The sequence below is a fragment of the Mya arenaria genome, chromosome 16, assembly GCF_026914265.1.
Source record: "Mya arenaria isolate MELC-2E11 chromosome 16, ASM2691426v1".
Lineage (NCBI taxonomy): Eukaryota > Metazoa > Mollusca > Bivalvia > Myida > Myidae > Mya > Mya arenaria.
Window position 1 is genome coordinate 51,430,305 of NC_069137.1, and position 26,447 is coordinate 51,456,751.

At 33.1% G+C, this 26,447-nt stretch overlaps 1 protein-coding gene across 1 annotated transcript; it reads left to right on the forward strand.

The window, feature by feature from the left end:
• The first annotated feature begins 3,823 nt into the window (after window positions 1–3,823).
• On the forward strand, window positions 3,824–25,965 carry LOC128222497 (receptor-type tyrosine-protein phosphatase kappa-like). Its single transcript, XM_052931529.1, has 21 exons — window positions 3,824–4,032; window positions 9,104–10,624; window positions 10,876–11,002; window positions 11,139–11,224; window positions 11,542–11,691; window positions 12,021–12,184; window positions 12,325–12,412; window positions 12,553–12,617; window positions 13,310–13,346; window positions 13,539–13,642; window positions 14,069–14,194; window positions 16,965–17,113; window positions 18,187–18,322; window positions 18,969–19,097; window positions 19,551–19,653; window positions 19,920–19,996; window positions 20,549–20,689; window positions 21,334–21,462; window positions 22,048–22,205; window positions 22,618–22,753; window positions 23,567–25,965. The coding sequence occupies exons 1-21, from the start codon at window positions 3,978–3,980 to the stop codon at window positions 23,663–23,665; spliced, it is 3,780 nt and encodes a 1,259-aa protein (XP_052787489.1). The 5' UTR covers window positions 3,824–3,977; the 3' UTR covers window positions 23,666–25,965.
• The last annotated feature ends 482 nt before the right edge of the window (window positions 25,966–26,447 follow it).

Sequence of the window (26,447 nt, forward strand, 5' to 3'; positions counted from 1 at the left end):
TTCTGAAGAATCGGCCAAATGTTACCAAATTCCTTCCCTTGAATAGAAAATAATGAACAAGCACAATATTAGAAATTTAAAAACAATACTAAATGGCAATACATGTTTGACTCGTGCAGCTAACAAGAATCAAGAGTCAACGGTTTCTATTTTTCTCCATTGATATTATATGTTATTGGAAATCAACTATTCATTGCATGCGGCTTCCATCAAGAATATCGATGACATTAAGCCTATCGAGATGAGTCATAACTTTGAGATGTCAATACTAAATTGAACTTAAAAAAAATCATTTATTAACCATTTCCTGGTTTTCACAACGTTTTCTTACTTTTTTAAATTTAGTCTTCCGTACACAAAAGACTGTTTTCCTTAAAGAGAACGCCTCGCACGGGGATGGTCAAGTCTGCAACATATACAATTAGCATGGTATTTATTATTACGGGAACTGGGGTTATAATGGTCGCTTTGTCTATACTTCGTGTAATATATAACATTAAAGTTATGAATGCAAAAGCTAACATAGTAAAGATAAAGTTGAAAAAATATATTTTTGATGCTGGAAATTATATAAAATTAAAAATTAAAAATGTGCTTGACCAAACTCCATGGTGGGACAAAGAATGCTATCATCTTAAACAAAATAAAGTATTACCTTACGCACATTTCGTCATTCTAATAGTTGCAATGAACATTTAAAAGATATTGCTGAAAGCAGCACTTTGATTATCAATGTAAGGACATATTTAAATTAGTAAACAGTGCAAACCCTACATCATTTCGAAAGCAATCGAAATTTGGCACAAAGAAATAAAAAGCGGTGTGTAGTATTGCTACCAAAGACTGGCACGACTTTTTCAAAGGCCTTCTCTATGATGAAAATGAAAGATTGGTTGATTCGAAAATGTTAACGAATTCATAGACAAAACTGCTAGCACTCTTAATGTTCCTTTTACTTTATCTGAAGAGTATCATCTATTTCTATACTTCTAAATTATAGATGCAGTAGGTAAATTGGGACTTCGTCTTATTTTTTTAATTATTCTTGTTCTGAGATATGAATATTTTTCTTGTTATTATTTAATAAGATTTTGTCAACAGGAGTATTTCCACAATCTTGGGAACAAAGTTTAATATGATCTGTTCATAAATCTGGGTCAAATACTGTACCAGGAAACTTCCGTTGTATATCTAATACAAATACCATATACACAATGTTTTCTGTTGTTGTTAATAATATATTTTTAAATGGGCTTAACACAAAAGCAAGATCGATGAATGTCAATCTGAGCTTCATCGAAAATAGTCCATGGTTGATATTATTTTTGTCTGCAAGCTATCCCTTTCAAGAAAAATGTGACGTTTTTATTGTTTATACGTTGACTTCCGGAAAGCTTTTAATAAAATTAATAACGTAAAGCTATTTCAATCATTTCAAAAGCTAGGTGCATATGTAATATTGGTTAGAAAACAGGAGATAAATCAAGTTCGACAATCTTTAGCCTCTTTGTTAACAAGTATATATTAACTCTTTTAAGAGGAAAATTTTGGTCGGGCTTTATCATTACCAATGATATACCAGTTTTATGTCCACGGATTACATTCAAAAAGGGTCGATTCGGCATTCAAATGACAGCACCAGCTGAATATGTTTCAATTCCGGTATGGTGGTGAACCTTGAAAACACAAATGTTATTGTACATGTATTTGGAGTTATGAAACTGGCAGTTTCATGGAGTTAACGTTGAATCTACTTTAGTTTAAAATAATATGGGACTTCCTTTTAGCCCATAATTGTCTTTGACACCAGGTAAAGAAATATATCGGCTCAAGCACAAGAAATTATATTTGCAATGAAAAATCAACAAAAGCTCTTCGGTTAGTTTTCAACCAAAGAAGTGTTTTAGATATGTGACACCATGATTGAATATATTATATGTTAAGTATCCAAAATGTTGGGATGAGAGTCCAGGTATTTAATCTTTACATAATGAGTTTTGCAGGAACCTCCTTTGTGTAAATAAACTCACACACACACACACACACACACACACACACACACACACACACACACACACACACACACACACACACACACACGCATGGTTCTTCTTTTTAACTGTATGAGATTGTTTTATAAGTTTTACCAATACTAGATATTCGAAACTATGTTGTTATAACTTATGCTTAATCTCTTGATGAAATTGGACGAACTTACTGGGTAACAAATATTAAAAACATTTCTAGTCGTAGTTCCGAATTTAACAACTTTAAGACACTGTTAAATATTGAACGATATTTGTCAAAAGTTATCAAATGTCGGTGTTGGAACGACAAGATGAGAATAGAAACTGGTCAATATCTAAACGATCGTATATGTATGCTTTCTTATGATAAGGAACATAGATATGTCTAAGATTGTGAGTATGATGCATTCTTTGTTCAAGACAAGGTGAGAAGACAATATCTAATTAATACATGATGGTCAAGATTAAAAAGAATTTTATAATCATATGAAACTGACAAATTATGAGACGCAAAGTAAATTGTAGTTCAAGGGCAAATTACACCAATTCAAAAGTGCCTACTCGTTGTAACATGACTAAATTCGATTAATTAACGCATGACAGTGAATCAAGTCATGGTTATACCATCTCAGACCATTGGCTCATTTCCATATTGATAGTTTATGAAGCTGAATGATTTGTGATTTCCAACACAGGTTGAACACGCTGGATCTACTTGATCTATTTTTTACATTTACACCACATTGTTGGTACACCTACACCGAATTTGGTCATTTTATCGAATACACAATGGTTACGTTTAAATATTGTTATTTTTGTTATAAGAAACGTATCTTTTCTAACGTGGTTTAATGTTATATTACACATGTGTAACTATCTCCCCAAAATGATGTTTGTGGTGATGAAGTGCTCGAAATCAGTGTTATTACGAGTGCAAATTCGTCAAATACATTTGTGAAAAACTACAGAAACAAGCTCAGTAGCAAAATGTGTGAACACAAACCCGGTTTAATGGCACTGGGCAAACGCCAAAGACATAGAACACAAAAGCAAAAAATAATCACAACCAGAAACATGGAAGAACAGCACAAAACTCCACAAACAGCAAAATGCATATATACTATTTAAAAAATAGGTATGTTTATCAAGGATTGTTAGGTACCGCCTTGGAACGGTCATTAAAATGTAAAGTTACTGGGGTTTAAACCAGTGTACGTGCACAAACCTCACTCTTATCCCAATGTCTAAATAATATATAGGAAATTTATTTAGTTGTCTGTGACCTCAATGTAATCCATCCTTAACAAATAAAGGGAAACAATCATGTGTAGAATGAGGATATATCTGTTTGATTTCTTTCTTTTGACACAACTCGTATATTATTTGTTTTATTATGTATGACACGTCTTTTGGGCCGGTGACCATTGATTACTAAAAAATGCTTGACTTGACTAAGTATATATTCACAGTAGAAAGTTAAAACGTTTATACATGCTAATTTTTAAAAAAAAACAACAACAAATGATTATGTTCATATTATAGTAATGTTAAATACCAACGTCACTTCAGTTGGTTCAGTTTTAATACAATATGTATGAATTCCATAACAACAAAAGGCAAATGTTAACTCATAAAAATGAGAGCGCTTGATTATAAGTAATTTTACAATACAATAATTAACTACTGAACATTACCGCCCGTTTTAATGATAAACGCGCACTTAAATTCACTTCCGCATTCATTCGATCGAATGATACAGTATTCTTCATGCTATATGGATTTAAAACATATTTAAATATAAATAAGTCTTAAATTCTCGATGAATTTGAAAACATGACAGTGAAGTTTTAAAGTTGTTAGGCAACTTGTACAATAAAACAAATGCTGGAATTCAAGTGGTGACATATCAATTTGAAGATGTTCTAATTGTGTTTCATTTATATTTTCATCATGGAGATTTGCCACTTTCTGGTAGTTCTTTATCTGATGTTTGTGCAAGCTCAAAGTAAGTGTTTAACATGTGTTTTCCCCTTCATGTCTCTCAATTATTTTCCCCATACTCAAAATAGTAAGCTAATTATGTTTTTTTAAAACTTCACTGCGTTTTCTACATACATCTTATCTTAAATGCATACGGCATCGATGTTACGAAGACGCATGGACATGACTTCATTCAATGTGTAGTAACCAATAGCAAAAGTTGCTTTTAAAATCGGAGATCTCATCAAATCGATTAATCAACTATAAGCGGAGGAATTATTCTATAACTATTTTACAGTGACGAGCTCTAACCAATTTCCTCAAATAAATGCGTTGCAATTGCAGTAAAATTCAGTAAATGTTCTGTTAATTTAGCATGTACATCAAAAACTTTCGTTGTTTTGGTCGATCTACATAATTTAAATGTATTCCTTATTTATTTGTAAATACGAGAAACGGATGTCTATTTTATGTTATCCTTGTTATACATAATTCTCCCAGTCTTTTTGTGTTTTTCCTTGTTATCTACAATTATCCCAGTCTATTTGTTTTATTTCTTGTTTTCTAAAATCCTCCTAGTCTATTTGTATTATTCCTTGTTATCTATAATTCCCCCACTTTATTTCTGTAATTTCTTGTTATCTACAATTCTCCACTTCAATTTTATGTCATCCTTGTTATATACAATTCTCCCAGTCTTGTGTTATTCCTTGTTATCTACCATTTTCCCAGTCTATTTGTGTTATTTCTTGTTTTCTACAATTCTCCCGGTCTATATGTAGAATTTCTTGTTATCTACCATTCTCCCATTATATTTGTGTTATTCCTTGTTATATACAATTCTACCAGTCTATTTGTATTATTTCATGTTACCTACCATTCTCCAAGTCTACTTGTGTTATTCCTTGTTATCTGCAATCCTCCCAGTCTATTTGTGTTGTTCTTTGTTATCTACAATTCTTCCTGTCTATTTGTGTTATTTCTTGTTATCTACAATTCCCCGAGTTTATTTGTGTTGTTTCTTGTTATCTAACATTCACCAAGTCTATTTGTGTTATTTCCTGTTATCTACAATTATCCCAGTCTATTTGTGTCATTCCTTGTTATCTACAATTCCCCCAGTTAATTTATGTTTTTACTTGTTATCGACAATCCTCCCAGTCCATTTGTGCTATTCCTTGTTATCTACAATTCACCCAGTTTATTTGTGTTGTTCCTTGTAATCGACAATTCTCACAGTTTATTTGTGTTGTTCCTTGTTATTGACAATTCTCCAGTCAATGTGTGTTGTTTCTTATTATCTTCAATTCTCCCAGTCTATTTTTGCTATTCCTTGTTATTCACAATTCCCCTAGTTTATTTGTGTTGTTCCTTGTCATCGATAATTCTCCCAGTCTATTTATGCTATTCCTTGTTATCTACAATTCCCCAATTTTATTTGTGTTGTTCCTTGTTATCGAAAATTCTCCCAGTTTATTTGTGTTGTTCCTTGTTATCAACAATTCTCCCAGTTTATTTGTGTTGTTCCTTGTTATCGACAATTCTCCCATTCTATTTGTGCTATTCCTTGTTATCTACAATTCCCCCAGTTTATTTGTGTTCTTCTTTGTTATCTACAATTCACCAAGTCTATTTGTGTTGTTTCTTGTTATTGACAATTCTCCCAGTTTATTTGTGTTGTTCCTTGTAATCGACAATTCTCCTAGTCTATTTATGCTATTCCTTGTCATCTACAATTCCCCAATTTTATTTGTGTTGTTCCTTGTTATCGAAAATTCTCCCCGTTTATTTGTGTTGTTCCTTGTTATCGACAATCCTCCCAGTCTATTTGTTTTGTTCCTTGTTATCGACAATTCTCCCAGTCTATTTGTGCTATTCCTTGTTATCAACAATTCCCATAGTTTATTAGTGTTGTTTTTTGTTATCTAAAATTCCCCAAGTCTATTTGTGTTGTTCCTTGTTATTGACAATTCTCCCAGTCTTTTTGTGTTGTTTCTTATTATCTTCAATTCTCCTAGACTATTTTTGCTATTCCTTGTTATCTATATATCCCTTTGTTTATTTGTGTTGTTCCTTGCCATCGATAATTCTCCCAGTCTATTTATGCTATTCCTTGTTATCTACAATTCCCCAATTTTATTTGTGTTGTTCCTTGTTATCGACAATAATCCAAGTTTAGTTGTGTTGTTCCTTGTTATCGACAATTCTCCCAGTCTATTTGTGTTGTTCCTTGTTATCGACAATTCTCCCATTCTATTTGTGCTATTCCTTGTTATCTACAATTCCCCCAGTTTATTTGTGTTCTTCTTTGTTGTCTAAAATTCCCCAAGTCTATTTGTGTTGTTTCTTGTTATTGACAATTCTCCCAGTTTATTTGTGTTGTTCCTTGTTATCGACAATTCTCCTAGTCTATTTGTGCTATTCCTTGTTATCTACAATTCCCCCAGTTTATTTTGTGTTGTTCTCTGTTATCGATAATTCTCCCAGTCAATTTGTGCTATTCCTTGTTATCTACAATTCCCAAAGTTTATTTGTGTTGTTCCTTGTTATCGACAATTCCCCAGTTTTATTTGTGTTGTTCCTTGTTATCGACAATTCTCAAAGTCTTTTTGTGCTATTCCTTGTTATCTACAATTCCCTCATTTTATTTGTGTAGTTCCTTGTAATCTACAATTCCCCCAGTTCGGGTTGTTCCTTGTTATAAACGCTTTCCCCAATCTTTTTTGTGTTATTTCTTGTTATCTACCATTCTCCATGTCTTTTGGGGTTATTCTTGTTACATACAATTCTCCCAGTCTTTTTGTGTTGTTTCTTGCAATAAATAATTCCATTCTCCCAGTCTATTTGTGTTATTCCTTGTTATCTACAATTCTCCCAGTCTATTTGTGTTATTTCTTGTTATCTACAATTTTCCCATTCTATTTGTGTTATTTCTTGTTATCTACAATTTTCCCAGTCTATTTGTGTTATTTCTTGCTATCTACAATTCTTCAAGTCTTTTTGTATTATTTCTTGTTATCTACAATTTTCCCAATTTATTTGTGTTATTTCTGGCTATCTACATTTCTTCTAATCTTTTTGTATTATTCCTTTTTATCTAAAATTCTCCCAGTCTATTTGTGTTATCTCTTGTTATTTACAATATTCCCAGTCTATTTGTGTTGCTCCTTGTTATGTACAATTTTCCCTGTCCATTTCAGTTATTTCTTCTTTAATTTCAACAATTTTCCTATTCTATTTGTGTTATTTCTTGTTATTTACAATTTTCCCAGTCTATTTGTGTTAATTCTTGTTATCTACATTTCTTCTAGTCTTTTTGTATTATTCCTTTTAATCTACAATTCTCCCAGTCTATTTGTGTTATTTCTTGTTATGTACAATTCTACCAGCCTATTTGTGTTATTCCTTGTTATCTACAATTCTCCCAGTATTTTTGTGTTATTCCTTGTTATCTATAATTCTCCCAGTCTATTTGTGTTGTTCCGTGTTATCTGCAATTTTCCCTGTCTATTTGTATTATTTCTTATTATCTACAATTCTCCCAGCCTATTTCTGTTATTCCGTGTTATCTACAAATCTCCCAGTGATTTTGTGTTATTCCTTGTTATCTACAATTATCCCAGTCTATTTGTGTTCTTCTTTGTTATCTGCAAGAATAAGGTAACAATTCACACTTAATACTTTGCCCAGAAAATAGTAACAAGTCTCAAATACATTTTCAACAATAACCTGACAGTATAAATAGTTTCATGTAACATGTAAAAACAATTTATTGATACATACTATTTCATACTAGCGTTGGTGTATAAGAATTCTAAGTAAGAGTACGCTATATGATTTCATCGAAGTGAAGGAGTCGAATAACAGGGTAAGAGTGGCGAGAAACGAAGGGTTAAGGGCGGTTTCATTCTTAACACGCCGACTTTTATAACACTTAATTAATAGTAAATCACACTGATCGATGATCACTTATGTGTAAACGATGAACGCACACTTTGTATGAAATAGAGTATTTTAAACAAGCATTATGTTTTAATTGAAAAACACTGAAAAACACTGTATTGAGTTAATAATAAAATTTGCTGTTTTTCAAAGTTAATTGATTCAAACCTTTTAATCAATGTCTAGTCCAAAAAAAGAATTATATGGTATCCAAAATCAATATCCAATATTAACATTAATTAAAAATAAATGAAATTGCATATGTACAAAGTTTTCTCAGGTATTGGTTGTTATCCCCCGCCGAACCGAAGGTTTCTGGAGGGGGATGTTCTTTTGGCGTTGTCCGTCCGTCCGTCATTCCGTCCGTCCTTCCGTCCGTCCGTCCGGAGCCATATCTTGGTAGGCATTGATCAGAAAATGTTCAAACTTGATCTGAATGTTCCCCTTGATCAAATCACGATCACTTGTAAAAGTGGGTTACATGGGGACAAAAACTAGGTTACTAGGTCAAATCTTAGAAAAATATTTGGAACAAACTTAAGACATTATACATGGTCAAATATTCACTTAATCTTAATGTTTTCCTTGTTGAACTCTTGGACGTATATAAAACTGGATCACAAATGATTGAAAATTAGGTCACTAGGTCAAATCTTAGAAATATATTGTCAGGAACCATATCATGGTAATGATTGGTCAGATTTTGTTCAAACTGTGTCAGGATGTACCCCATTATAAAATATTGACCGCCATCAACTTTCATTATAATCGATTATGATAGGTTATAATTAATAATCAAAAACATGAAGCTCATATGAGCTTGAAAATAACACACAGTGAACATGATCAACAGGTACCTTAAAATGTTATTTTCCACTATTTACTGTCACTTCAGACATATCTGAACTTTCACTTTGAAATCATTAAAATTCATAGAAACTATTACAAATGTTTATCTATATACAAAACTTTTATTTCAAATAATTCCAAACAAAATAAAACTTATATCCAACGTTCATAACGGTCCATTTCTCTGCAGCCATATTACATGTTAATATAGGAATATTCCACCTACTTTTCATTTCCAATCAATGTACTTTGCCTAATCAGGCAGAGGACATCAATTCAACGAATTTGCTTGTTATTTTTTACAGTTGTCTTAGCACAGGGGTGTTCAACATGCCAATACGCAACATGCACAAGTGAAGGCTACTGTCAAAACGGATGTATAGACGGATATTATGGAAACAATTGTAAATACAAATGTATTACTCCGAATTGCAAAAGATGCTATCAACACATCAGTATTAATTACTGTTCAAAATGTAAATCCGGATACCATTGGAACAATTTTACTTGTTATAATTGTGGATCACAATGCAAATCATGCGATTCTAACAGTTGCCTATCGTGTTATAACGGCTACTGGGGAGTTACATGTGAAAACAACTGCACTGAAAGTTGTGCATCGTGCAGAAAATCAAATGGTGATTGTTTCTCATGTGAGCAAGGATACTACTTACATAATGGCAAGTGTAATACTTGTGACACACACTGTGATGTATGTATTGCAACATGGTGTTTATCGTGTTTTAACGGCTACTGGGGAGAAACATGTGAATACAGCTGCAATGAAAGTTGTGCATCGTGCAGAAAATGGAATGGTAATTGTATATCCTGTGATCCAGGATACTACGTATATAATGGCAAGTGTAACACTTGTGACACACACTGTGCAGAATGCGTCGCGACCTTGTGTACATCGTGTCGTGACGGCTACTGGGGAATTTCATGTCAAAACATCTGCACTGCGAATTGTGCATCGTGCAATATATGGACTGGTGATTGTCTGTCATGTGAGCCTGGATATAGGGGAGGCACTTGTGAGGAACGCTGTGTAGAATATTGCTTGGAGTGCGACCGATTAAATGGTAATTGTATATCCTGTGATAAAGGTCATTGGGGATATGCATGCGATGCGTGTAATGTTCAATGTAAAACATGTAATCATTCAAATGGATGTTTAGAATGTAATGTTGGTTACTATGGTCAAACATGTGACAAAGAGTGTGGAGCTTATTGTCAAACTTGTGACAGAACAAATGGCTGCCTTCAGTGTCTCCCAGGATATTACACACACAATAACATTTGTGCAGAGTGTTCGTATAGATCTAACGGATGCACTTGCACAAGCAAAGAACAATGCAGTGGATGTGTAGATGGATATTTTCTCGACCCTCCATTGTGTTCAAAATGTCCTGAGTACTGTTCTAATTGTAATAAATCGTCTTTATTCGGTTCAACAGTATGCACTTCTTGTCCTGCCGATACGTTTGGAAAGACCTGTCAATATTTTTGTTCTCAGGATTGTAAAAACGGATATTGTGATGAGGAAAATCCTGATGAAACCTGTAGCCAGTGTGCGAATGGAAGATTTGGAGAGAAATGTGAGCATATTTGTTCACTTGGATGTGAACCGCGTAATTGCACGAAAGAAACTGGCTCTTGTACCTGCAAAGCTGGATGGAATGGTCAAAGATGCGAAACATGTATGGATGGTTACTACGGTAGACATTGTAACAATAGTTGTCCAAATCTGTGTCAGACCTGTGACAAAAATGGACAGTGTTTGGACAAGTGCCAACCCGGATACAGAGGAGAGTCATGTCAAGAAGGTAAAACAAATCAATCCTACAGCGCCTTTAGATCTGATGTTTAGACACTCTATTGAATACTTATAATACCAAAACAGTACAAAACGTGCCATATTTTCGACTGATATGTTAGCAAATTGTATTCGTTTTACATAAACAACCGTACAAATCTTAATTGTAAATATACTTCTTTCTGCTCAAACTTTCTGTTTTGAGTCATATTATATAATAATATTGTTTTGTATTTCATTTTGCTTGTTTTGTCTCTTTAGTCATTAAGACAAAAACAGAAAAGCAAACAACATCGTTATCACCTGCTGCACTGGGCGGAGGTATTGGAGGAGGAATTGTGGCACTTTCTGCCATTGTGCTCCTTGTACTGCTTCTGATTCGGAGAAGGTAATATAAAATAATTTACTATCAATATACTTTAATACACGCAAGCAAACATAATTAAATGCGTTTCAATTAATACTATTGTAAAGCTTATTTTAATAATAGTTATCTTCAAAACGCAATCCCCATGTATTTTCAGAAAGGTAAATTTGAGCAATAAATGTAAAACACCTGGAAAAGAACCTGAGAACCTCTCCGCGTTGAACGCAACAGTGAACAAAGGAAGTAAGTATGCGCCCTGTACATCACGTAATGATTTTCTTCAAAATGTCAGACATAATTTGCTAAGAGTACACATTACATTACATTGACAACGCAAAATCTGAAGCAGGGATTGTGTATCGGATGATTGGTAGTAGGCTGACCTATAAACACCCGCGAAAGCTGAAATTCGTAATGATTAAACACAGCACTTAATGATGATTATCTGCTATTTCATTGGCTGCAAATGTATGTTTTATTCTTAATCAATGAAATTAAATTAAATTAATAAAACAATGAAAACAGTTATGTTAACATTCAAGCCCTTTTCGTTTCCACAGGAGCTTCTACAGCGGAGTACACTTTTGGGGATTCCGACAATTTGCACTCTGTTACCATCATAGAAAGCCCCAATATCCAGAGTCCACCACCGAACAACAGGTCCGGCAAGGAAACGACGCATATTTTTACAGAAGATAGTCTTGAAATTGGTAGGATTGTAATATGAATAGTTTAAAAGTTACACTATAGATGTACAATGTTTGGCTTTGGCAATGACCCTGTGCCATTAAACGGGGTTTATTTTAAAACTTTTGACTACCGAGCTTGTTTCTGTAGTTGTTTATATAAATATTGGGTTAAATCTAATTACGATACGCCAGACCCATATGGTTTTCTACAATAAAATTAACGATATTTAAGGCGAAATTTGTTTTTAAATACCAGTTGACGATAATATGTCGATGCTTACTTAGTTTACCGGTATCGCAAACGAGATATTTTTAAACGATAATTTTTACTCAATTTGACGACATTGCAGACGAGGATGATGCCTCTGCAAGGGAACTTGCAGTAAAATTTGAGGAAAATGGAGGTGTTTATTATAACAGCGCTGAAAAAATTAGCACATTGAAATTGCCTGTGACCGGTCTACTAAAATATGCACAAAATATTCGTTTAAAGAACCTTGAAGAAGAGTTTCAGGTACGTGAACAACCTGAATTTACAAAACAAATCTTATATCTTTTAATCGAGAGTTATGAGCAAATGTTTCCTGTAGATGTGTTTATTTTATTTTACTATCGTTCAATCTATTTAAGTTGTTAATGGTTTATCTCTTGCAGAAAATTCCATACGGTCTTGTGAAAGCCTATGGAGTTTCCCAAACGAAACTAAACATGCACAGTAATAGATACAAAGGAATCTACCCGTGTAAGGATACTTACAATTTCTTATAAAGTCAGATATGTTTTCATCGCGTAAAAGTGTTTTGGTTGCTAGTTTGCATTTTGTACACCATTTATACCGTTTGTATGTTTTTCATGATCTAAGGTTAACCTGTTTCATTTCAGATGATGATTCGCGAGTTATAGTACGAGGTGGAAAAACAGACTACATTAATGCAAGCTATATGGACGTATGTTGTTTCTTACCAAAGCAGTTTTTTTGTAATTAGTTTCTGGCCCTTATATAATTATGTTTGTTGTAACACAGGAGTCCGTTACTTAAAAGTATATTTTAAGCTATTCAAAAAATGCTTACTGTCGGAAGCGTAACAATATCGTACGTTTGTATTACATTGGAATGAATTATATCCCCACTGAACTCCTGTCTGGTGGACTACTCCAACAAGGTTACCCACACATTCATATTTAAAGATTTTTAATAAATATATATGTAATATGTCATTGTTTTGCTGATATGTTTTGTGCCGCTGATTTAGTGTATGTTGAGCCTTAACTTTAAGACGCATTACCGTTGGGTCATCGTTAAATAGTTGGCTACAAGGCTTGCCATTGTAGCCATTGTTATAGTATGAATAAACCAATTTGTATCTGCCAATACAAACATAAGAAATTGAACATTTCAAAACGTCTTTGTGGTAAGTGTAATGTAAAATGTGCGTTAACCTAATGATGAAGTTGATATTTGGCTTAAACATTTCAAACGAACGTAATATTGTACATGCTTTAGGATGGCTGATTCACATTTACCCATTTTTAAAGCAATTACTGTGGTACACAATTCACATTATAATTAGTATGGAGTGAATATAAACTTCTTTAATCATTTGATGTCATTTTTAAAAGCATAAATTACATTTTTCAGGGATTCAGAAGGCGCAATGCATATATTGCTACTTTGGGTAATATCACGTAGTTTTGTACTTAAATTTGTTGTGTAACAATATGTTATTAAAACTAATTACATGTATATCTAACACTTTACGACTAACTGCGAAGACAATAAATTCAACTCCTATTAAACCTATTTTTAACTATTATGAATAGCAAGTGCGAACGTACTTGCTTATTCTATTCAATAACGTAATTTTAAGGTCCAATGGCTAAGCAGCTTGGCAATTTTGGCCAATTCTGGCGAATGGTCTGGCAACAGGAAGTGGAGAAGATTGTCATGGTGACCAGTTTGGTAGAGGGTAAGGTAAGGTGATATTTTAATCTATGTGACCTTCTAGGGATATGTGTGATGTGGTTGGAACTTGGAAGAGGATGAGGTAAGAATAGAATAAAATTTAAATGATTTCTGAGTTTCTTATTGTTTTGTTATGAAATGACTGAATTCGAAATATATATAAACAATGTTGAAATAGATTAACAGCAGCAACAATTTTTACGCTTTGGTATTTCTTCATGATTACCATCAAACATACGCTACCACATGTTATATAGATATGAATTAAGTAAATATATTTTAGTACCTTGATGATTCTATGTCATTCTTGTGAGGAGAATAACTCCTTAAGAGTGCCGTCACCTTTTAGTTTATTAATCATTTTGGTCCTTAATTGTAGTCAACAATCATATTGATATAAGTATAATGAGTAAGTTAATATTTATTTAATTGCAGAACATAAAATGCGAGCAATATTGGCCCGACCGATATCAAAGTAAACTATACGGCGCTATAGAAGTTGTATGCAAGGTTGAAAAACTGTACGCAGATTTCATTTGGAGACAATTTACGCTTTCTAAGGTACATTGAAATTGGTTATTATTCCTCAGTCTTTTGACAGGGTAAAGGGTTGAATGTTTCAGTATTGCAGTGAAAGCACTTCACGATTATCCGTCCTCTGATCAAAAGTTTTTCTACACACATGAAGTGCAATTCGAACATATTCAATGTTCAATATCTGTACTTATTAAGTACAAAATTCCTCTGGTATATTACCCAACTACAACAATGAAAAATAACGCATCGAAAACAATGGAACGTTGTGTGAATGCGGCTGAACGCAATGACGTCAGTTGTTTCATCGACGTCACATGCATTTTATGAAGTAAACCTTCATTTGACCAATCACAAGGGTCGGTTTTGTACTATCAGAGATATTAAGCAGATGTTGTGATCACCATTATATGAATATATGTTCGTCCAAAAAGCAATAGGGGTGCAAATAATGAAGGTTTATATATTAAAACTAAAGAAATTATACATCATCTGGTATAAATAAATGTGTTTTCATAAATGGAAGAAAAAATATCAAATGATTTAGAATGACTTTCGATTTTACTCACTTATCTGATACAGATTTAACTTTGTGTACTTGTACCAGGTTGCAACGAACCAAGCGCTTTATCAAAAATAGGTAAATCATAAAACATAACTAATAAAACAACGTTACCTATTTTGTTAACCATTACATTTTTCAAATGTCATTGTTCAAAAAAGTAGTTAAACGTTAAGCGGTATTATTGGAATAAGAAGAACGTTTACAAATACATACTTTTTGATGGCATCTTTCCCTCGATGTAAAAGGTGTTTGTTCAAATATGATTAATTTTTCTTATAACTCTTATTGGAATAAAGCCAAAATTATTACGTGTATTTCCCTTTTTAAAATGAGTAGAAGGTCCCGAATCTTTTAATTAGATAGGAATACTTTTGAAAGTTAACGTAAGCGTATGTATGCTAATTAGCTGCCAAAGAAACTACCCGTGCATTTATTGACTTTAGAAAGGCGCTCGATTCTCTATGGACAGCGGGCCTCTGGGCAAAACTTGTTTAATATATTAATATTAATGGGAAATTGTTTAATTTCATAAAAATTATGTATAACAATTATATTAAATTATGTTTACTGTTGAATAATAATAAAAGAGAATGTTTTCAATGTTGCAGCGGTGTCAGACAAGCCGAAGATTTATCACCTGTACTGTTTTCTTTGTTTTTAAATGATTTAGAGCATTACATGTTAAGTAAAAGCAACTTATGTATTGATATGTACTTGAAAATAGTTGTATTATTGTATGCAGATGATACAATACTGTTTGCTAAATCTGAAAATGAGCCAATTTTCTTTACTGAATAATTTTGCTGATAACTGCGATAAATGGAAGCTTTACATTAATGTTGAAAAGACAAAAGTTTTAGTATTTGGTAATAGACCAAGACGCAATAGAAACATCTTTGTTAATAACAAATTGAAGTTGTAGATTCTTTTAAATAGTTTGGTGTAACTTTTTTCAAAAAGAAGACTGTTAAACAACTTTAAAATAACATGTTGTTGAGCAGGCTAGAAAGCTTTAGTTTGTCTTTATGTGAAGATTAGATGTACCTATGTTTATTATTAGATTGCCAAGTTAAGTTATTTGACATAAGTGTTGCATCTGTTTTACTCTGTGCTTGTAAGGTATGGGGCTACGGCGATCTCTATTTGATAGAAAGGGTGCAAACTGATTTTATGAAGTATATCCTGAATGTTAAAAAAGCACCTCTCATATGATGTTGTTTGGTGATCTTGGCCGTTACTTTTTAAGAATTATGATTAAAAAACGCATAGTATGATTTTGGTATAAACTGACCCATAACCAATAAAATATGTCATCTATTTTGTAAAAGATTCTATTGAAAGATTTTACTGCTCGTGAACATCATTATGGATGGTTAAGTAATGTCATAGCTATTCTTGATGAATGTGGTTTGAGCTTTATATGGCAGAACCAATATTATGCTGCTTCAAAGCAATCTTTGTTGAATTTAGTCGAAACCTGTTTAAAAGACCAGTTCCAACAGCCCTGGAATAGTGATGTTTTTAAATCTTCCAAATATTCCAATTACAGAATTTATCAAACTGAATTGGAACTTAAAATTAATAATAAAAAATGTTATCTCAATGTAAATGAAAACCTTGTCCAGTCTCTAATAAATGTAAGACTTTGTTATAATCATTTACCAATTGAAAAGGAAGATCACTACGTATAGATAGAAACGATAGCAAATGTCAATTGTGTACTCTAAATGAAATTGGTGATGAATTCCACTATCTTCTATTCGCCATATATTGTTAATGATAGGATAAATACCTACCGTATATTGACATGCACAATACTATTATATTAACTTTCAAAAATGTTATGTGTGAAAATGATCCTTGAATTGAAGCTAAATAACCTGAGCAAATTCTATGACAAGCTTTTAAAACCCAACCTGGCAACCTTTTATTTTTCACTATTTATAACACTCACTGTCCTTATAAATAGTTATTTCTGTTTATGTTGATGTTTTAATAAAGACCAACTTATATTTTTTAAAACAATAAAATTGGTTCGAATCCTTATAGTGTTTTTATTAGATCGTTAATTTATTAACAGATGTATGAACTTGTATTATTTCAATAACACTCAAGTGTTATTCATCTTACACATGGAATGCATTGTAAATATATAAATTACTAACAAAAATAAAACGGTTTTCTATATCAGTCGCTTTGAACTGTATTCTTCTTCTCCAAACATGGTATCAGAACTCTGAAGAAAGAAGTCTACATCATCTACAGTTCACGAACTGGCCAGACAAGGACATCCCTGATGACGTCACATCAATTATAGACATTAGACAGAGGGTGAACGCCTTGCCGAGTTCCCTCGAAGGACCAGTAGTTGTGCATTGCAGGTTTGATGTCAAAATTAGATTAAAAAATACTGACTTTTAGCGGGGGGGGGGGGTCAAAAAGTGTAGCAAATGCAATACAAAAATGTAAGATGGAAATTAGTTTAAATCAATTCAGAAAAAGTGACGTCTGAAGACAGAATTTGTTAATGAATGAGAGCCAGCAATATTGCATTCAATAAAATGGATAGGGGCTATGCCTTCTGAAAGACGAATTATCGCCAAGAATAGGTCAAAGGTCACCACATACTGCATTTCAATCACAAATGCTTCATCTGATTATCAAAAAATATTCATGCACAAACACCTTAAGATTTTTAAAACAAAGCAAAAACATTTCAAATTATAATCTTATTCTGTGAAAAAAAGTAAAAAGGCAATATGAAAAAAAATGGTTATAAATATATTTGTCAACATAGAAGAGCTCTATTTAGATACAATGTTTACAATTAAGCCAAACCATGGTCGGCATAAAGGGACCAATTTGTAAGCCTTTCCAGCGCAAACAAGTCCCTGTTAAAGGAACAAATGAGTCCCCATGATGACAGGTGTCCATGGGAGCGGAAATCCGCATGGATAGATAATGACAAAAAGTGTCCGGTTAGCGAAGTGGTTAGCGCACTCGCTTCTAACCAAGGCGACCAGGGTTCGATTCCCGACCTGTGCGCATGTGAGTTTGGTTAGTGGTCACCAAGCCGGACAAGTGGATTTTCTCCGGTTTCTCCCGCACCAGAAGACTACACTCTCGCGCAACATTGTGCCAACGAGAGTGACATAGTAAAAGTTATCATGATTTTCTTCACAATCGTTGTAAAATATAAAGTGTTGAAATGTAGTATGTATATATACTAGTATAGATATATGAATAGTCAGATAGTCGTTTCATATGTATTTATGTAACTACTAGTATACGTTAAGCACATACAAGAATACTATAAAGAATCAGAATAATCTTCTTGGCAATAGCGGTACTTGTTTATATACAGAGTTGATTGAGAAGTAACAAAATACTTGTTCTTAGTCTACCTTATGGGTGGACGTATAAGAAGTAGCTATTGAGCTTTCTGTACCTTCAGTGCTGGTGTTGGCCGAACGGGTACATACATAGCTCTAGACATTCTGACAAAAGAGGGTGAGGTAGAAGGAACAATAGATATCCCTGGGTGTGTCCTTAACATGAGACAGAACAGGCCGAACATGATTCAGACTTTGGTGAGATGTTTACTTATATATATATTGTATAAAATTAGTTTTACCCGCACGTTAATATTAAACTATTTCTTTAGCACAGCTACGTATACGCTAATATTAATCATGTTAATCTAGTCCATGGGAAGAGAAAAGCATATTAAGGTTTGTATGGAAACCACGTGATAGAATACGTCACAAATACTACGTCGGAAGGCAACAATTTGCTTCGAATGATGACTTAAATTAAAGATTATAACTGTTCTTGTTCGTCACCATTTAAAATGACAATAAGGACAGTCTATGCTGCTTAAAGAAACCCGCCTTCGTTATAAAAGGAGTTTGATTAGGTGCTTAGTTCCCTTAAACACTTCGAAACACCTCTTTTCAAAAAAAGGTTTTGACAGTGCTCCATCAGGTGGCGGTTTTGTGAAACGGTTTGCCGAAGCGTTTTAAGAAACTAAACTCCCAATCATACTCTGGTAAAACGATAGAAGGACTGAAAATATATATGTCAGCGGCATTGATTGCGGTCAGATGTGGGCATTTTTACCACTATACTTCTCTAAACTTTATGTCAGCGTCACACTAATATTTGTTGCAACTTCTGTTGATTATAGTTCATTTAGTACCGCACAATCAAATACTTATTTTGTAATTGCTATTTTAGAGTCAATACAAGTATCTTCACCAAGCTTTGGTTTATTCATTGACTCTTGAGTGTTCGATGGTAAAACGAGAACACTTCCATGAATATATGGAGAAATCCGGAAAAGAGGAGATAAAGAAGCAGCTTGAGGTAGGACTGTTACACCAAGTATCAACTGGTATGCTGTAATGAATCAATATTTGACCTAAAAAGTAAATATCATGCTCCTAGTATGTATATTTTTCTTTAATTTTACTCAAACATAACGTTGCTTACGAAATAAACACTTCAGGGATTACAGACTTGTTTTTACATACCATTTTTTTTACCATACGACTGTAGGATGATATTTTTTCGAATCACTGCAATCATCGCACCAGCATAAGCAGCGTGAATGACTTACCGAAGCGAGACATAGCATAAGCCTCGAGGCGTTCTTCTTAATTCTGTCTACACTATTGTTATGTGCACAATTTACATGTTCTCTTTCAATGCATAACATATTTGGTCTCAGTTAATTTTGAGTATGGTCAAATTTGTTAAAATGAACTCATTGTAAATGTTATATCGAAATAATTATTGTTTAAACCAAATAAACATTAGAAAATGGAATTGGTCCGGGAGCAGAAGTCCGATAAGGAAGTACAGGCTATGAAAAGGAATCGGCTTCTCACAAAAAAGAACAGGAAACACGCTGATATACCAGGTACCATGGCCTTTTTTTACATAAGGGCATCTTTGCTAATTACCTTAGATATGCACTGTTATCATCTAAAAAAAATAATACAAGTATTTAGAATAGTTAAACGTATGTTAAAATAGAAAACTTGCTAGTTGTTGTGTACATTCAGATAATTATTTTGAAACTTTAATGATAACAATTAACATGTTCTGCTGTGTACAGTAGAAACCTAACTAAGTAAGTTGATTGTGTATGTTAACATCTATATTCTTGGTTCTGTGAATTGTTAGGTGACTCCAGCAGACCACGTCTCTATCTGTGTTTACAACCCGGCGAGCCTGATTACATCAATGCGATATACATCGACGTAAGTGTGTGCTTTGTATGACATGATAAATATAGATTAAATATATTCCTCGATGGCAGTTGTCCAGTCCATTTAAATTCAAAATAGTATTACAATTTATCCTTTAATGTTTGCCCTACATTGTTAGCCAATCAGGGGCGCTAGATTTCTAAAATGTTTCGTTTCTTATTTGTGCAAAATCGTTACTTATTTCTGAAGACGACTCTTCGGGATAAAGTAAATTGTTATAACTGCGCATGCGCATATAGCCCCGCCAACTGTTCGCATAGGCAGAATTTCAGTGCCAACGATGATTAAAATGACGTCACAATATCTTGAATTGATTGGCAGGTCTTTTCGACAGGCGCTCTGCTTAATTTTAAAGCTGGTGCAATGTGGGAGGTTACCGCTTCCTTGGGTTACTTATTCACGAATAAATTACTTAATAAACACTAACCTTTACATAGAACAAGACAAGATATACCTCTATAGGAATTGAGACAAAGGCCCAACCAAACAATAAACGAGATACACAAAACGCTACACTGCATTTGTGACACATCTCTATTTCAGAGTTTTAAAATAAAACACCGCTTCTTAGTTGCACAAACACCTCTGCCGGACACAGCTGGCGATTTCATTTCACTTGCTGTTCAAGAAAACTGTTCCTGTATCGTTAGTATGGAGGCACATTTGGAAAAACACGTTGGGAAGGTTTGTTATTTCACGCTTACCTTAAAGTGACACTCATATTCAAAATCAATACATACACATGTATAACAATCATAAAATTTTGAGTGATAAACCATTACCTAGCTTCTTACTAAATAATGCGATTATGTCAATTGTTAACTACTGATAACAAGATTGTAACCGTGTATTTAATTGCTGAACGATTGGAGAATGCTTAAATATGGACTGTGATCTACTATCGTCTCATAATGTAGAAATACCGTGTTTTCTGCACCTTTCTTTTAAATTAAACTCGGTATCCTTCATAAGAACCATTCTTTTTGACGTTTATTAATCCTTTTTGGTATATTTAAACAATTGTATTTATTATGGTAACTCTTATTTCGGAGTAAGAGTGCATTTTTAAAGTGGTGTTAACATTGCGTTTCTTTTCCATTTAATTTTGTTTTCATATCACAAATGACATAGCCATAATGACATAACATGTTAATATATTTTAAATATCAGTACTGTAACAAATAATAATGTGACGTCATTAATCAGTAGAGTAGCTCTAGAAATCATAAAAGGAACGGGTTTATTAATTCTAGATAAACAATAAGTTCTATATTTCAATTAGATGTAAAAATATAGTTTCCTGCTTCTCATGATATTGTTCTATACAGGGGATTGGCTTATATTTTCCTGGTGCAAATCAAACAATGAAGGCTGGTATGGTTTCCGTACGATCCACCACAGATCAAAGTTCAAGACACTTTGTAAAAAAAATGCTGCATTTCGAACACGCAGAAAAGGTCAGACTTAATGCTGCACTCTCACAGATGGATCGTTTTGACAACTTTTTTTATTTTTTGTTTTTGAATGAGCAAAGTTGTGCGTACACGTCTGGAAATAGTCATGTAAGTCTGCTGATAAAAGATCAGATCGCAATTTATCATTTTTAAGTTCGAAACATTGATATTTTATGGCTAATAACGCTACTAACGCTTTAGGAAAATTGAACTTTACGGCAGTTTTTCCGACATTTGAGATTTGTTCCATTTTGAATTATCCGTTATAACTAAATTGAAGGCATTGATGCCCAAATAAGCCGATTTTGAGATAACTTGTTTTTAAAAGGGTCAAAACTGACAATCTGTGAGAGTGCAGCTTCAAGCCTTGTGATTGTGCGCAAATTAGCAAAATGTCATTTTATCTTTTGTTTGTAAATTTGTTTGTAGTTTTATTAGTGTCCTTACGTTTTATTCGAAAACAAACATGTGTGATCAATTTTATAAAATTAATCGAAGCAACAACAACAACAATAACAACCTTTAATTCATTGTCGATTTTACATCGCTAGCATTGCATGTAAACATTATGTTTTTGTTGGTTTATAGACCAAGACAGATGTGACCATTCCACACTATGAATACCTAGACTGGGATACAGAACACAATGTTCCTAAGAAGCCCGAACACTTCGTTGCCTTTATCAAAGAGATTGAAGACGTATCCAAGACATCTCATCTTAAGGGACCGATACTGGTGCATTGTCTGCACGTACAAACTTTGTTTTAGATTCCGTTCGCCTTTAAATTATGAGTTAATGTAGTTATTAAAAACTACTTAATTTTAAATCCTAAAATCATTCATACAAAAGACGAAATCTGTAAATAAAAAATTCAAAAATATTTGAAAAACAAGTACATTCGAAACTCTTTATGTCGAACTCTGTTGTCTCTATTTTCCGGTTATATCGAACTTTTCGAATATTTTGGTTTCAGTTAGACATGTTCTGTGATTCGGTTATATCAAATGTTCGTTATCTCGAAGTAATTCCCGAGCCACAAACGACTTCGACATAGCGAGTTTTGACTGTATACTATTGGAAAAAATAAAACGTTTCGTTTATTTTATTTCTACGATAATAGACACCATCTCTTACACGGCATATTTCCTTTGTGACAGGAACGGTGCTGGAAAGAGCGGCATATTTTGTGTTGTCTCGACATTACTTGAAACACTGAGTGAAGATAACAAAGTCAGTGTGGTCAATGTCGTGATGAAAGTCAGAGCTAGAAGACAGCTCGCTATTCCAAATAAGGTGAATATAAAACTAATTTTCAAAACAACTAGTTCGTACTGCATGTGTAAGAATATCTGCTTGGTAATAGAGTTGTAAAATAAGGATACAATGGAAACCTCAGGCAAATAAGGTTTATTGTTTGGTTGGGCCTTTGTTTCAAAACAACCTTGTTCGTACTGCATGTGTAGTTACATCTGGTTGGTAATAGAGATCACAATGACACAATGGAAACCGCAGACATTGACCAAGTTTCAAAACAATTAACAATGCATCTTTAAGGAGGCACAAGGTTCAAGATTTAACATACTTGTACACTGAATCGACACCTTAGTGCAATAACTCAATAACTGCATACAGAAATAGAAGCAGATATTGCGTTCTTGCACTAAGGTGACGGTTCGATGAAAGACACAATTTAAAACTGTTTGTTTAAAAAGAATGTCCATGAATCAAATATACATCTACTGAGCCAGGATACAAAATGTTTTATCGTTGTATTTTTTTCTCAATCCAATCAGGTATCTGTGTGTTATACTATTTAATAGTTGTACTAAAAGTTTTCAGATTTAGCATCTTTGTTAGTATGTATGCCAAAGTGACTAGCAAAATGTAATTGGGTTAGAAAATATAACATCGTTTTCGCAACTCATGACGTCATGTTATTTATTTATGACGTTGTTAATGTAAATGTACTCAGTTGCTCTCAACTGATGAGGACTTTTTAAAGTCGAATCGCGTTTTGAAATAGGAATCATGCTTTCTGTGTGCATATTTTAAAAATCAGTTATCATAACATAATGATAATTAGTTTCCCATTGTTTAATCTTACAGGAGCAATTTTACTTTTGCCACGAGTGTGTTCTCCATTCCGGGAACGCAGCAGATAACGCTGAGTATTACAACATAAGTGGGGATATCCAGAGGGAATGAACAGTGCTGACCAATTCTGAACAATGACATACGTCCTCCTACCATTGACACGAACACATGATTATATAAGTTTGGTAGTTATTTGATGACATGCTTAGCTATGTTTTACATGATTCACGGAACACTAGACTTTCATTTGTCAATATAAACATTGTATTGTAAATATATTGTAACTATTTTCATAAAAGACTTTACGTTTTGGTGCTTTTCCATTTAATTATGTACAAATATAAATCAATTGGATTTGCTTTCATAACATATTCACAAAGTCGCGAGTTTACCATTGGCCGACACACATAGGTTTTGTAGTTTTATAATGACATGCTAAGCTATGCTTTTCATGATTTACAGAACATTAGAATTTCATATGTCAATATAAACATTGCATTGTAAATATCATTGTAACTATTTTCATAAAATCGTTCACTTTTTGGGGTGCTTTTCCATTTTTGTACAAACATCAATCAATTTTATTTCATTTTATAACACATTCACAAAGTCGAGATAGTTTACCGTTGCCCGACACTCATTTAATGAAACTAACGCCTGGGTGGTTTAACTTTCGCGACAAAACCCTAGTGACTACACAAAGGGCGGAGCTATTGTGTCAACTTAGCAAACATCAACTAACTTAGAGTTCAATTTGGCGATCTACAGGAAATGGTGCGAGGTTGGTCCATGTTCTGTCGGTCGTCAAAATGAACTCGAACGTATAGCTAATGCTCATATTATTTTACCATGTTGTAGAGTGTTGAATTGTTTTGATTTGGCACCCAATGATAACTGAACGAAAAATAAGAATGCTTAAGTATTGGATAAGAATATTAAAATCTAGTAATACATCATTAATCAAAAATACATTTGAAATGTTAAAAAGTGACGTTGACAACAATAATACGTACAGTGGCATGAATTGGGCATATCAAATAAAGAAAATATTATATGAAATTGGAATGTCAGAAATTTGGTTAAATCAAGATATACAACCGATTTCGATCGAAATAATACGACAAAGTTTCCTCACATGAACTATTAATCGAAACAGAAAGACATGAAAACATCCCAAGAACAGATAGAATATGTACCTTTTGTAATATGAATGCCATCGAAAATAAATATCATTTTCTTTAAGTATGTCCAAAATATCATAACCTACGAAAACAATTTTTAACCATACTTTTGCCATTGGCCAATAAACAAAAAATTATTATCCTTTTGTCCCCAGACAGCAGAAAAACAATGCACAATGCTAGTAAATATTCATATCATGCATCTTTGTGGGGATCGATAATCTAATTATGTTGAGAATTTGATAATATGATATATAGTATACTTCTCTATTGACTATGTCTTTGCTCTTCACGATGATTTGTTTTAAATGATTTATTTCATATGTTTTGCATTTTGGCTATGGCTGATATGTCTTTTAATGCTGAATAAATGTTATGTTATGTTATGTAATTTAAATGATTCTCATATCTCAAATAGTCGAGACTTAATATGCAAACTTACCGCGATCTGTAGCATTTGGTAAGTTACAACAATATTTCATTATATACAGGGCACTGATTGTAAGTTTGCCAATATAATCATGTTATAAAAAATATACTGCATCAAACAATCGTGCTTAAAATGATACCATGAGAGAGCTGAAAGGTTGATTGCGCAACGATTGTTACATTCAATTTAAAAATCAACTTGAAAAGTAAATGCATGATATGTAGCTTTTCACGAAAAGCTAGTTATACATTGCGCATGCCTTTTAAAATTCATGCTACTGTCGTCTGCATGTTTTGCATGATGTATTAAATATGACATGTTTTGAATGTGTTTTTTACACTGAAAATTATGTTTTGAATACGTTTTACGTTATCTTTAAAGATGCACTCTTAAGATTTACCACAAATAATAATATTGTTTTAATATTCTAAAAAGTTAAGGATTAATTTATCTAAAAAATCAATGTTTCTTATGAAGCATACCGAGTTTAATTTGAAAGAAATTTGCATGAAACACAGTATTTCTACCTTATGAGACAATAGAAGATCTCAGTAAATAGTTTAGCGTTCACCAATCATTTAATATTTTTTGCACTTTCTGCTATTAAATACACGGTAACAATCTTGTTATCAGAAGTTAATATTTTCCATAAATGCATTATTTAATAAGAAGTTTAAGATTTATCAGTAAAAATTTATGTTTGTTATACAAGTGTATGTATTGATTTTGAATAAGAGTGTCACTTTAAATATTCGCGCTTTTAGATAGTGAAGCTGTGTGTTAGTTTATTTGAATAAAGCTCTTTTCTCCCTTTTCCCCCCTTTGTTGGTCATTCGTTTAATATATCAAATTACGCGATAATTCACACAGAAAAGTTTTAATGTAAACATAAGTCACACTTGTAAGGCTCTGGCGTCAAAAGTCACACATTTGCGTTTACAGCGGAGCCATCTGTTACTATGAATGTGAGTTTTTTACCGATAACATTTTATTTGACATATGTTTCATATATTTCATCATCTAAATATTTAATCTGAAATACCAATATAAAGAAGTAACAATGTGAATGCCTTGTCATGGGTTGTAATGTAGGGTACACAACTGTGCTAAAATAGGCTTATATATGTTTCAAGATCCGCACATGAACTTGAGGGACACAGTACCGCTACTCACAATGATCAACCTGATTTCGTTCTTTCATTCGGTACTATAATTGATTAGGTCAACCACCTATGAGTTTTTCACAAGCATTTTGTACGTGCCATGGTTATTTATCATCGGA

Bases quoted from the DNA above. Each gene is read 5' to 3' on its own strand.
- LOC128222497 (XM_052931529.1), top strand. From the start codon at position 3,978: ATGGAGATTTGCCACTTTCTGGTAGTTCTTTATCTGATGTTTGTGCAA. The intron at 11,003-11,138 runs GTAATATAAAAT...ATGTATTTTCAG, and splicing joins CTGCTTCTGATTCGGAGAAG to AAAGGTAAATTTGAGCAATA. The intron at 19,098-19,550 runs GTAGGACTGTTA...AATAAACATTAG, and splicing joins AGATAAAGAAGCAGCTTGAG to AAAATGGAATTGGTCCGGGA.